This window comes from Diabrotica virgifera, chromosome 4, assembly GCF_917563875.1.
Source record: "Diabrotica virgifera virgifera chromosome 4, PGI_DIABVI_V3a".
NCBI classification, from domain to species: Eukaryota; Metazoa; Arthropoda; class Insecta; order Coleoptera; family Chrysomelidae; genus Diabrotica; species Diabrotica virgifera.
Window position 1 is genome coordinate 59,341,557 of NC_065446.1, and position 15,103 is coordinate 59,356,659.

The 15,103-nt window shown below is 31.4% G+C and overlaps 1 protein-coding gene across 2 annotated transcripts in view; it reads right to left on the reverse strand.

The window, feature by feature from the left end:
* The window catches only part of LOC114327191 (phosphate-regulating neutral endopeptidase PHEX-like), a 103,623-nt gene that overhangs the window by 60,248 nt on the left and 28,272 nt on the right, over positions 1–15,103 (reverse strand). For both annotated transcript variants that reach the window (XM_028275721.2, XM_028275720.2), the window contains exons 3-4: positions 13,954–14,274; positions 9,823–9,944 (exon numbers count right to left, since the gene is read on the reverse strand). In XM_028275721.2, the coding sequence (XP_028131522.1) occupies positions 9,823–9,944; positions 13,954–14,274 (443 nt within the window). The remainder of the gene's footprint in view (positions 1–9,822; positions 9,945–13,953; positions 14,275–15,103) is intronic.

Consider the following 15,103-nt stretch of genomic DNA (forward strand, 5'->3'; position numbering starts at 1 on the left):
AATATCACAAGGTAGTGAGAATAAATTGACAATAATGCCGCAATTTTTAGAAAACTTTTTGTCTGGCAATAGACACGAGAGCCCGCAAGGGCTCGAGTGGCTATTTCGAGAAAGTTGGAGAAAAAATGAAGCAATATTTTCTTATAAATTTTTTTTTGAAAAATCCTCTATTGGTTTGATATGACCTACGTGACATGTATTCTTCTAATTGGTATGGTTTTGTTTATTTTCTCGTCCTAACTCTTGTGACGTTGATGTCCAGCGGTGGGGTTTTTGTAGTGGTACTTTATGGGTTGATACAAAGATGCACTCTTTGATTTTTGGACCCGTTAATCTAGTAAACTTATCATTTATTTGGAAATAAAAAAACCCTTGTCTATTGTTTTCATAGCTTGGACAAGTTTTTCACCAATGCTAACTTGATATGCAGTAGTGACAACATTTCTCTAAGTAGGTTCAACGTTTTGATACACGATTTTTGACTGTTTATTTGAATTCTACTCATCAAAATACACAGTAAATGGTTGAAATAATACATGGGACAAAACATGTGTTTTCCTTTGTTAGTATTTTGTTGATTACCTTTTAATCTACTAATAGGAATAGGCAGTGTGTTTTAAGTATATTCGGATTATGGTGTGTAGATTTATATAGAGTAAAAAGGGATATTTTGTACGCATTAGTGAGCGAATTTATTAATTACCTATATGAAACATAGGTAATTACTAAAATACTATAAATTTTGTAGTAATTTTAAAATAGAAACAATACCTGATACACATGATTGACCAGGAATAAAAGACACAACTTGAAAATGTAATGCCTATATTCGCTAAATAAATAGGAATACAAAATATTCCTCGCCAAAATCTGTCAATTCTGAATTATTCGCATAATTTCATATTTACAGTTTTGTTGTTTTATTTTGTAAAAAATCCACGAGGAAAAAATTTCTTGTAGTTTGCTGTATACCATATATTACAAAAAACCATAAAATCGTTTATAAAAGGTAGGTACATTTGTTAAAATCCCTATACAGGGCTACATCACAGAATAGAACTAGTTTTCAATCGGTTGACCGATCATCAACACTGTTTGCCTAAAATGTGTATAACTTGAACATGCTAACCACCAAAGTAAAAAATATTTGGGTAAAACCCTTTACAATTAATCCGTTATAGGAACATAGAAAAATGATGTGAATTTAAACATGGATGTTTAAAATATCCAATGTTTCATGCTCGAGGCTGTATGGAAGCAAGTGCTTCCATATGCAAGACTTGCTTCCATACAGCCATGATGTGAACAAGTCAAATTAAGCTCAATGGTACCTCGAGCATGAAACATTGGATATTTTAAACATCCATGTTAAAATTCACATCATTTTTATATGTTCCTATGACGGATTAATTGTAAAGGGTTTTAACCAAATATTTTTGAAGTTATACTTCTTTACGCGCGATGAGGGTGAATTTTTATATGTTAAAACCAGGCGCATACGCATCACCCAGGCGCATACGCGCATTATAACTTTGTTCTGATTGGATGTTCAAATGACATGTCAAAAATTATCCGATATGGCAGCTGTAGGACAGCTGTGGTTTGGAGGAAAAGGTAAAGGTAAACAAATGTATAATATATTAGTTTTATTGTTGTGAGGACAGAAACAAAACAGTTTATAATATTGTAGTGATTTTAAATAGTTTTTAAAAGCAACAGGTACGTAATAATTGTTAATGTATCATGGATTTAAACCTACCTGTTTGATCTGCCAAAATACATAGTATGTAATAATGTAATACTTTTATTTATATAATTTGATTACCATCAATATTCACCTAATATATTGTTTTCTTACTATATGTTTTGTTGTATTTTTTTTTCAATTCTAAAGTCCACTTTACATCAACAATAATTGAATAAGAAATTGACAACAAGTTATTCAAGGTCAAATTTGGCTTATACAAAACACAATTCTACATCCAATTTTGCCGTGAATAAAAAGAAAATAAAGAAATTTGACAAAATAAAAAATATCCAATTGTTCTATTTCATCAAATTCCTTCATTTTCTTTTACAAACCATACATTTTGTACTCGTCAAATTTGGCCTTGAATAACTTTGTCAATTTCTTGTTCAATTTATTGTTGATGTAAAGTGCACTTAAATCATTTCAATTCAAAATTAAAATAATTTTATCAATGTTGTTCTGAAGCTATTTTCTTGTGGCATTTTTATAATCAAGTATATTCAAATGGGAAATAAGCCACAATTTTACCTAAAAATGATTTTATTAAAAAAAGCAACAACATTTTTGTTTATTTAGTACCTATTATTTTGTATTTTGACAACGACATCCGACTTGGGCGTCGAAACGTTAATAAAATTATTTTTAGGTAAAATTGTGGCTTATTTCCCATTTGAATATACTTGATTAATTTGATCAATTTTCAAAATATCACAAGTTTAATGACGTTCTACACCTTCGGCAAAGAATTAAGGATTTGCATGAAATTTTAGTATGTTATAGTTTACTTCAAAAAACTAAGACTTGATTTTTTAAAAAATGTTTTACCGTGCCGTTTAATTACTATTAAGGGTCAAAGTTAATTTTTAACATGGGCTCTTATGGGAATTCTTAAAAAGTTAATAACTTTTGACCCAAATTTACGATTTTTAATTATTTGTGCTTAAATTAAAGGTATCTTTGTAAGGAATAACATACTAAAAAATGAGGATTGTTTACCGTACCATTATTAAATAAAAGTGAAATTACTCTTTCGAAATTTAACAAAGTTGGTAGTAGTGAGATCAGCTGCACTCATAATTATATCCGAAACGTACGTGTCAATCAGATGACCTCGGTGGTCTAGTTGTTAAGCGTTCGGTCAGAGTTCGAAACGTCCCGGGTTCCAATCCTCTACGATTCATTTTTTTTTTTAGTTGTTTTAATAAAAATTTTTTGAAAGCGGTAGATAAGAAAGTTAGTTTAATATTTAAATAGAATACAAATACTTCGGTAAAATTATATAATAGAAGTATAACTTCTTACGTGCGTACAAAGTACACACACATTCTTTTTTTAATTTGGTGGTTACCATGTTAGATTCAAGTTATACACATTTTAGACAAACACTGATGATGATCGGTCAACCGATTGAAAACTGTTCTGTTCTGTGATGTAGCCTTGTATAGGGATTTTAACAAATATACCTACCTTTTATAAAGGATTTTATGGTTTTTTTATTTTGTGTTGTGAAAAACTATAAAGTATAGATAGTGCAGTCACTGAAGGATTTCACTTATGATTTCGTTGAACCTCCATTCATTTTCATGAAAATTGGTTAGTAGTTTGTAACGATATGCCTTCAGCCCGGCATTCAACAGCTCGTCAGAAGAGAATCGTACGCGCTTTGATACCAGCGCAACCCCCTATGTTCCACTTCTACTCCGAAGCATCCAAGGAGGGCAGCCCAGAGTGTAGGTATTTAAAAAGAAAGCTAAGGATCGTAAAGGCAGTTTCAATCAGTGAGTGTACAATTCGATACTTCAGTATCAGAGTGCACTAACTCAAAAAACATAGTTCTTCACAAATCAACTTTAACTTATGTACTCCGGGAGCAAATATTTTTAATCTGTTGTAAATGGTCCATTTGTTTTTCAAATAGAACAAAATTTTGGAATTAGATGTTTATTTTATGGTTCTTTTAGCTGATAATTCTTGATTAATTTTTTTTTTTAAGTATTCAGATTTTTTTTGAGTTGGTGCACTATGTAACTATCTACACATTATTTTTTAACAGTTAGGGCATTTTGTATAGGGTATTTGCATGAAAATCAAATAAAATTATTTAATAATTTTTTTTCTTATAAAATCATTATTGTTTCCTTGTTATGAAAAAATATAATAAAAATAAAATCAAAATAATTCTGAATTGTCACTGTCCTCATCAGCGGCAACTGTGGCAAAAGTTAGTAAGTTATGGAAGATCAGTGAATTCTGGGTGTTGCACCCGAGGAGCAGAGCGACAACAAATATCATTTTTTAAGTGGTGACACTCCAGGAGGTTTATTGGAGAGGATGAGAGATGGTTCTTCATAAGCCACGCTCTTTTCTGTTTTATTGAATATTATTGATATTACATATAATTTTCGTTAAAATAAGACTTCTTTTACATTATTTTGTGGGTCCCGGTGAATTCGTTACTATTTTAATCCCCCATCCTAATTACAGACCAATTGGTAACTCTGGCCCTCAGGTAATTTTTCGGTAACCAATCAACTACCGGTGAATTCGTAACTAAATAAAGGTATAATCTTTTAGACTTGAAATAAACATATGGAAAATCTCTTTGCTTTTAAATTATCAGATGGATTTAAATAATTTATCATTGCTAAACATCTAAATATTGAATTTACAATTACATGATAAAAACCAAACTCGTGTAGAGCTATATGTACTTGATGGAAATAATATTTATAACACGTGTTAATGAAACACTATAATATTTTTTCAATTATATTTCAAGATATTTCAATTTTTGCTATTTTTTATAGGTATATAATATAATAAGAATATAATATTTTAAGCAAACCAAGAAACATTCGGTTTGGATTAAAGGTATTAGATTTAATCAATGATTTCGAATTCACCTGAAGAAAGTTTCGAGTTGGCAAGTCAGGTAATAGAAAAGTTACGAATTGGCCGGTGTACATTTTGATTTGAAAATTTTTGTCATTAAAAGTTGCGAGTTGGCGCGTGTCCTATTTTGTGTGGCTGCTCTTTCTCAACTCTTTATTTGCATTTCGCTCCATTTTATTTTGTCTCCGGCTTCATTTGGGTATATTAAAAATTTTCCCAATTTTTTGTAAATTTTTACTTTATACACTTCGGCAATTTCTTCTGTAGCGTACCAGGCCATCCAGTTTTCTTCTTCTGTTGTTCTTCTTCCTTTTGTATAGACATGACTCTGTCTATTTTTTAATGTGCCTTTAGTAAGTTGTCGTTCCATCGTTTTCGTGGTCTTTCCACTGATCGTCTTCCTATTGGGGAACAGTTTCTCGCTGTCCTGACTACTATATTTGTTGTCATTCGGCTAATGTGGTCATTCCATTTTATTCTTCTGTTTCTTATCCAGTTATTAACGTTATCCACCTTGCATCTCCGTGGTATATCTGTACTTCTAGCTCTGTCCCATACAGTCTTACCATCGATTTTTCGAATGGTTTTTATCTCCGCTGTTTCGAGCAGCCCTTTTGTCCTCTCTGTGTCGGGTCGTGATTCTGCCGCGTATGTCATTATTGGTCTGATGACTGTTTTGTAAATTCTGCCTTTCATTTCTTTTCCGATATTTTTATCGGAAGTTTTCTTAGCCAGGATAATTATTATCGGTACCATTTGCGATAAAATATAGAGCGGGTTTCCTTGTAGGTATCTTTTTTTTTCTTTTTCTATGAGGGCATACATTTGTGGGTTATGTTTTTTTTACTAATTTTTGACAGCAATATAAAAACAAGCCAGCAATGAACTTGTTTTTTTTTGGCCCAGGCAATTATCGGAATAAAATATGTGCTCTTATTTTAAAATAGGTGCTATTATTTTTATTAAAAGTCCATGGTTCTTTAGATACTGTCAACGACACGTACTTATTTCATTAACACCTCTGCTTGCGATACGTTCGTGCCACAAAAAACTATAGTCATGTTTGTGAGAAATACCAAATAATATATTGAAATTGTAACATGGTAGGCGTCTCATGTAAAAAAAATCACTCCGATCTCCATTTGGTAGCGATAATACAACTTGGAGATGAAAGCAACAAACTACACTACTGTCATCTTCCTTTTAATCCTTGATATCCAACTCCTTCTCTAATCGAATCTGTTTTTTCCTGGATATGAGCATCATACTTAAGTTGTTGTAATACTTTTTACAACACTGGTCTTTTTTGGCTGAAAAAAGGCAATATTAAATTACCTGTTAAAAATCTTGGTGTAGGGAACTTTCAGTTCTCCTCTACATTTTTCTTGGTAAAGTATGTACATGGTGACTAAGCTTAGAGATTTGTTTTTTCTTGGTCCGCAATAATGAGAGTCAATTACTGGAAAATATTTGATGTGGGACCTGACGAATTCTTTTTCATCATCTAGCGCCCTTGGTCGCCCAGCATTTTTTTCCTCTGCGATTGTCAGTCTGTGCAAAACCTAGCTCTGTTTTTTTTTAATTGCTGTGCATGCTTTTTCATTATTATCCTATTCAAAATGTTCAAAGTGTTTATAAAGATAACTTTACATAGTCTAATTTTTTTAAAACATTAAAAAGGGGGCAAACCCTGTAGTTGGCTGTATACCTTCAATATAACAACGTTGAATAAAGTAAACACTTCTGTTGTATGTAGGCATATGAATTTATTAAAAAATCCTTAAAATTTATCCACGAAGGAGTGGAAGTACAAAACGTTTTCGGTCAGACTGACCATCATCAGTGTAAACCTGGAAATAAGTGAACCACTAAGACTAAAAAGCAAGAGGGTGAAATTTTGACAATTGAAAAAATTTAAGAAAATGTGGTTACTTACGTCCAGTGTACAAGTAATTGTAACTAGCCACTTCAATAGGTATAAAAACCTCTAAAATACATTATTGTTACATTCTATATTAAAAAGTGGTCGACATAAAGTCGATTTCTTCAGATTTAAAGATCACATGTGAATGTATTTCATCCTTGCTCGAAAATTGCACAAGGTATGTAATTGTGTTCAGGTGAGAGGTTACGAACCAACTGATTAGACAGTTTGGTGCCAGAAATGTATGACAAGATGTCAAAGAAAGTTAAGTGGATTTTTTATCTCTCAACCGAAACAATTTTTAAGAAAGAGATTAATATTTAATTTTAAATATTTTTTAAATATTTTTTTAAATATTAATTTCTTTTTTAAAATTTTTTTCGGTTGACAGATGAAAAATCCTTCTAACTTCCTTTGACATCTTGTCATACATTTCTGGCACCAAACTGTCTAATCAGTTGGTTCGTAACCTCTCACCTGAACACAATTACATACCTTGTGCAATTTTCGAGCAAGGATGAAATACGCATGTGATCTTTAAATCTGAAGAAATCGACTTTATGTCTACCACTTTTTAATATAGAATGTAACAATAATGTATTTTAGAGGTTTTTATACCTATTGAAGTGAGTAACCACATTTTCTTAAATTCTTTCAATTGTCAAAATTTCACCCTCTTGCTTTTTAATCTTAGTGGTTCACTTATTTCCAGGTTTACACTGATGATAATCAGTCTGACCGAAAACGTTTTGTACTTCCACTCCTTCGTGGATAAATTTTAAGGATTTTTTTATAAATTCATATGCCTACCTACAACAGAAGTGTTTACTTCATTCCACGTTGTCTAATTTTTTTATTTCTCATCTCAAAATAATCTATGACTCCCTTCTTTCTTATATTGATGTTTTGGCTTAACCGGCATTACATTGTTAACTATAAAATCCCGCTGCCTATTTATATCACCAAGACCCCAGTAGTTATTTAACAGTTCTTCTCTTTCTGTATCACTAAATTTTTCGGAACATTTAATTTAGCAACGGCCAGTACAAGCAGCTTTCACAGAACATTTTTAGTTAGGACCTAGCTGACAGCAGTTCTACTGATCAAGTTTCATTATGCACTAACTCAAAGTGATGCGGTATGAAACTAGGACGTTATAAAAAAATATTCGGTTCTTCATGTTTACAAGTCAAAATTTTTACAATGGTGTTGGAATTTCTATCTATCTATCAGCGAGGTTCGTACAGCCTCTGCCGCTTCTCGCATTTCGACCGCCATCGTTTTCTGTCCATCCATTCGTCTTCTTTGATGGCTCTATCTTTCATGATGTGCCGTACATTTTCTTCCCAGGCAACTGAAGGTCTTCCCCTTCTTCTTCTTTGGTGTGGTATGTAATTTAAAGCTTTCTTTGGCCATCTATCTTCATTCATTCGTTTCACATGACCATACCACACTAGTTGTCTAGTTTCAATTTTATCTACACTGGAATATACAGTATGTGTCCTCCTTCTAATATCTTCATTCCTGATGTGATCTTTTTTAGATATACCACACGCTCTCCTTAGATAATCCATTTCTACTACTTCTAATCTTTTCCTATCTTTTTTTGTCATCTGCCAAACTTCTGCCCCATAAATCATAATAGGCTCTACCAAGGTACGATAGATTGTCAATTTCGTTTCTTGCCTTATATCTTTAGACCACAGTAGAGAGCTCAGAATGTTTACCGCTTTTTTGCCCTGCTGCGTTCTCTTTTCGATGTCTCTTTTGGTAGTGCCTTCTTTAGATATTATAGATCCGAGATATTTATATTCATTACATCTTTTCGTGCTTCTAATTTCTAAGTCTGGATCTTCTTCATCATCCCCTATTTTAAGATACTCTGTCTTTGACATATTTATATTAAGGCCCCATTTTTCATATTCTTTCTTTAGTTTTCTAAACATGTAGTCCATGTCTTCCTTATCATTCGCTACGACTACCTGATCATCTGCAAAAAACAAAGTTGTTAGACATTTACCACTGCCTATGTCTATTCCCATTCCGGATACTTGTTTCCTCCACTGCTCTAGCGATGATTGAATATATATTTTAAATAAAGTCGGAGACAGACAACATCCTTGTTTAAGCCCCTTTGATATAGGGAATGATTCAGATATAAAGTTTCCTTCTTTAACGACACTTCTTGCATTTTTGTATATATTTGCGATAGCATCCACATACTCTCTATCGAGACCTACCTTCGTCAATGTTTGAAACAGTTTTTTCAAAGGTACCGTATCGTATGCCTTCTCCAAATCTACAAAAAATAGGTGGGTAGCTAGATTCCTTGCCTTCCGTTTTTCTATTACCTGCTGCAGAACGAATATATTATCAGTGCACGATCTTCCTGCACGAAATCCACTTTGTTCTTCCATGTCTTCGTATTCTGATTCTATTCTTTTCTTTATTATTCGACCGTACAACCTCCCTACTGAGCTGGTAACAGTTATTCCTCTATAATTAGAGCATATGCGTTTATCCCCTTTCTTGAATACTGAGCTGATGTATCCCACATTCCAATCATCAGGGATATTTTGTAATTTTAAGCATTTATTAAATAGTTGCATTTATTTATTGGAAACTTATTATTTATTATTTATGGATTTATTGGAGTTGGAATTTGAAACTGATAAATAAACATATTTTAACCATTTCCTCAAACTTTTCTCAATATTGAAAAATTTTGAGTTGGTGCAGTCTAATACTGATGTATCGAATTATATAATGCAGTTCTTCTAACACTGTACTAGGCTGTTTTGAAATCGATGAAAGGTATGGTGTGTATCTATACTATGTTCTAGTGACTTTTCTAGAATCCGCCTATGTGCTTGAATTTGATGTGTAGTTAACTTTCCAGCAGTAAATCCGCATTGATATGGACCAAAAATATCTTATATAAAATGATTATGTCTTTCATACAATACATGGCTGAAGATTTTATACGCAGATGCTAACAGAGTAATGCCTCTATAGTTCTTACAATCCAGTTGATTACCATTTCTATGCAATGGGCATATATTATTCTTACATAACTGACACACACACATCACATTAAATAATTGCGAAATCAACAGTACCAAGCAAATGGCCATTAGTTGTCGAGGAATTAAGCTAAATAAAAAAATATTTTTGTTTCATTGTGTTTCGAGCAAAAATACTTCTAATTTTTCTATTTTCATTTATAATTAAAAAAAAATTGTTTAATAAGCCTTACCACGAATTTATAACTCTCATCGTTAACATCAATATCCAGTCCAATATCAAAGAATGGCATTGACTGTGTCAGAATTGCTTCCACAAAAACTTCAGTTAAATCGTTTGTTGCTTGAGATACAACTAAAAAAAATTAATAAAGTTTAATTAGAACACAAAATATTTAGATGTTTTATTCTAAATATTTAAACTAATAATATTAAATAATTAAATTAATAAAATCAATTAATCCAAATCTCTAGATATAACTGAGGATATAACTCTGGACACTAATAATATAGGAAAGGTCGAGTCGTATATACATATACTTCGGACAAAATTCGAACTATCAAAGTTAAACCTAAAGGCTGATTCAAAACAGATGTTCCTTATAGTACGAGATCCAAATATAGGTCGATCTATACCCATCAGCTTGCCGGATAAAACATTTTTTTTATTAAATTTCATACATAGACAAACATTTCTAGCATGGGTTGCCTATCAAAATCGTGTCATAGCTATCCTTAAAGGGGGGTCGTACGGGTTGAAATCAATATTTCAAGCACATTGTTTTTGAAAGTATGGTAGAATTATTTTATTTTTAAATTAAATTAGCATATTCAGTAAAATTCATAGATTATTCAAGAAAATATTGCAGGAAAGATATTAAAAAATAAGACAACAGTAGCAAATTTTCAAAGACACCTCAAAAAACAATGAACTTTGTGGTGGACATCGGAACTCATTATTGGATCATGGTAAACAAAAAATTCTAAAAGATTTTATTAGCTTATGATGAGTTTTTCGAGGTAACGCTGTCGAATTTTTTTTGGTTTATCGAATTGTGACTTTTGATGTCACTCAGAAATCAAAACAACGAATATTTTTGGCAAAAAATTATGAAAATCAACATAATAATATTTATTATTGTTAAACAAAAAATATGCATAAAACAAAAAATATCTCGACAGCGTTACCTTAAGGAATATATAAAGAAAATATAGACAATATTCCAGCTGGGTTGGTCAAGCAGATTTGAGTTACAATGTCTACAGCCTTTGAAAAAGCAGTTTTTAGAAAAACGCGTTTAAAGTATTGTCAGCTTTTATTTTCAATTTTTTTTGTCTGTCAAATCGTAAAGCGATTCACACCGGAATATGTTTTTGAATCGCGGAGTTATTTACAAACGAAAATGAGAACAGCTGTTGACCGTTTCTCACTACGCTCAAGCGCGCTGGCGCGAAATTGCTGCGAAGCGAGTCGAAGGTAGGGAGGTAGGGTGATAGTGTTGAATATCCCTACCTATGACTCGCTTTACAGCAGGTTCGCGCCAGCACGCTTGAACGTAGTGAACAACGGTCAACAGCTGTTCTCATTTTCTTTTGCAAATTACTCCGCGATTCAAAAAGATATTCCAGTGTGCATCATTTTACGATTTGACAGACAAAAATGAAATTGAAAATAAAAATTGGCAATACTTTAAATGCTTTTTCCTTAAAACTGCTTTTTTCAAAGGCTGTAGACATTGTAACTTAAAAACTACTTGACCGACCCATCTGAAATTTTGTATACAGGATGAGGCAGATAAAGGGCCTATTAGAAATATCTCGAGAACTAAAGACAAGAGAATCATGAAAATTGGAATACAGGGGTTTTACCACCCTATATATTTTTACATTTTTGAATTCTGCTCGATGTCTTCTTTCTTAAAATATGAGGTTTTGTAATATTATACAGTGTAGTTTAAAAGATAATTACGGTTTTTTTTTTTATAAATTTTCAAAGCAAACTTCACACCCTGTAGAATTGTACTGATTTGATATCAAAAATTCCATTTATGTTCAAGTGATTTTTAATATAGTCTATTATTATTAAAAATTAATACTATAGCGAAATGTTTAATTTTACTATACAGGTTTGGTCGAAACTCGGAATGAGTATTTTCTGAGTTTCCTTAAATGGAACACCCTGTATTTTTGTATTGTAGTGAAATGATACTTTATAATACATTTTTATTTCTTAAGCATTCTCTATACCTAACTGCTTTAATTTGTAAGTTATTCGTAGTTCTTTAAGACAAACATTAATTGCAACACAAATTACGTGAAATTTTGTTAGGTTGCCGTGAAAATATTCAATTATAAATAATTTTTCGAAACTAAACACATATTAATCTCGACTGACCCTTAATATACCTACGTAGTTAAGATTGTTGGTGTGTTTAGTGTTAATAAAAACATACAATATTCTAACTATTAGTTGGCTATGACTTTGACACTAAATGTGCCTAAACATTTGCTTTGTTTAAACATTCTACTATTTTTGAAGTTCCAATTGCTTTGCTACCATTACTAATATGATAACAAATAAAAAAAAAAGACAAAGGAGAGTATAACAAATAAAAATGTGCTGCTAGCAATAAGAATTTATCATCAGCAATTCCATGATAGACGACAACCAAAAAGAGAAACTTTTCAAAATTTACTAGAGCGGTTTCAACGAACTGTAGATTTAGATGACGAGAAATCTGATCAAACAAAAATTATTGTAAATGATTAAAATAAATTAGATGTTAGTGTCACTGCGAATCTGCATACTAGTATGAACGTTCTCGTAATCTAAGCGTCTAGTACGTCGAAATTGTTCTAGTAAACTTTGAAAAGCTTCTTTTCTTGGTTGTCGTCTATCACGGAGTTGCAGATGATAAATTCTTACCGCTAGTAGTAAAAGTATATGTATAGTGCTCATTTTCTTTATACTCTCCTAGAACAAAAACTTTACTAATCAGTTCCCCATTACAAAAATTTATATTAGTAATGGCAACAAAGCAACTGGAACTATAAAAATAATAATGTCTAATGTTTAATCAAGTTTAGTGACAAAGCCATATCCAACTAGGTAGAATATGGTTTGTTTTTATTAATATTCTATGCACCAACAGTCTTAGCAACGTTGGCATTTTGGTATATCATCCAATAATAATAAATTGAGGATCATTCTAGATTCTAGACTAACATGTATTTATTTCCAAAAAAATATTTATGATTGAATATTTTCACGTAATTTTTGTTGTAATTAAGGTTTGGCTTAAAGAACTACGAATAACTTACAAATTAAAGCAGTTAGGTATAGGGAATACTTAAGAAATAAAAAAAGTACTATAAAATATCATTTTATTACAATACTAAAATACCGAGTGTTCCATTAAAGAAAACTCAGAAAATACTCATTACGAGTTTCGAGTAACCCTGAATACTAAAATTAAATATTTCGCTATATTATTAATTTTTAATAATAATTGACTACATTAGAGATTAGTTAAACATAAATGGAGTTTTTAATATCAAACCAGTACAATTCTACAGGGTGTAAAGTTTGCTACAAAAATTACAAAAAACCGTAATTATCTTTTAAACTACCCTGTATAAAACTACAAAACCTCATATTTTAAGAAAGAAGACATCAATCAGAATCCAAAAATGTAAAAATATACAGGGTGTCCTATTAAAAAAAGCGAAGTTACAGTCAACTTCCGGTATAACCGGAAGTAGCAAATAAACCAAAATACTTTCATTAAATAGATCATACCTCAGAACTCCTGTATTCCAATTTTTATGTTTCTCTTACCTTTAGTTCTCGAGATATTTCTAATAGGCCCTTTATCTGCTTCACCCTATATATTATGTTTTGCCATTTCTTCAGGTAATGCTGTTGAGATATTTTTTGCTTTATGCTAATTTTTTTCTTAAACAATAATAAGTATTGTGCTTTTCACCCTTTTTTGCAAAAAAATTATTTGTCTTGACTTCTGAGTGATATTAAAAAGTCAAAATTTCACAAAACTAAAAAACTCGACAGCATTACCTCGAAAAACTCATAGGCTAATAAAATATTTTGGATTTTTTGTTTACCATGAGCTTATGATGAATTTTGATGTCCACCACAAAATTCATTATATTTTGGAGGTGTCTTAAAAAATTTGCAACCGTTAATCTTTGCATCCAGCAAACTTTGCTTCCAGTATAAAAAATCCAGTAATATAAACATTATCATAATTATTTATACATTGTGTCCAAAAAAAATATACTATTATAGATTATATATTAAAACATTGATAATAAAATATATAGAAATATAATATATAAATACTTACTTAAATCTAAATTACGGAGATAACCAAAATCCTGGGAATATTGTAAGCAGCTATCATAAAACCTTTTAAAATCTTGCAAATACTTTTCGGAAGTGTACGTAATTTTATTATTCAAATAATATTCCAAGGTCTCGAAACTATCACTTGTAAACCCTTTTTCTGCTACTTGGTTTCCACAAACCATCTCGAAAAACTCCTCACAGGCATCAGCATTGTGATCCATAGACAGAAGCATTTCGGAAGTCGTTTTTTTACAAATTGGCTTACTACATTCATTTGGGTTGCTGCCTCGTTTATTTAATGCCCTTTTAAATCGTTCGTCTAAAAGTTATATATATTTTTAAATGCTGAAAGTCTAAAAGTCAATAAATATTAAATTAATACCTATGAAGAATTAAATTATACCTATTATTAAACCCCTTTAAAATTAAAATATAAAATATCATCGATGTATTTAATATCTGGTAACCCAACAGTTAGCGTTTTTGGAGATATTAGAGAAAATACTTAAATAATTCGCTATGTAAGCTGCACCAATTTAGTATAACCGCCAGAAAATTTAACACGTCAATTTCCTCAAAAAGACCAAATGCATGGTTATAACAGAAAATCTACTTATATGTAAATTTGAACTGGAGGGTCAGATAATAGAACAATTGATTGCGTTTAAATATCTAGACATCACACTATCTAGCTACGGAAAGCTCTAGACGGAAGTGGAAGATTAAGTGAATAGAGCAAACGGAGCTACTAGTCTAAGAGGTACTGAACCCTGTGACTAACGGTCTTCCTGTAAGGCTAAAAATTTGTATAGTGATAATTCATAGCACACCAAGACAAAAAACCATGACCTGGCAGGCATCAGCCCTGCACGTGTATCTACCAGGTGAATCGAAAAGTACATAGTTTAGGGGTAAAATAAACTTTCTCCTGTAAGGTTTAAATTTAAGTATGTGTTTAAGTAAGTCATTTAGAAGAAATGTGTACAATGACAGGCGATTCTCAACAGCATAAGACCTTGCGAGGCGAGGGGAAATTGGGTTTTTTCCTAAAATTATTTTGTTTGCATCGAGTAAAGTTATTTTTTGTTTTTTTAATCATTCCAAATAGAAAAGGTCTTTAGTGACTTTTCTCTGAAGTTAATAGTTTT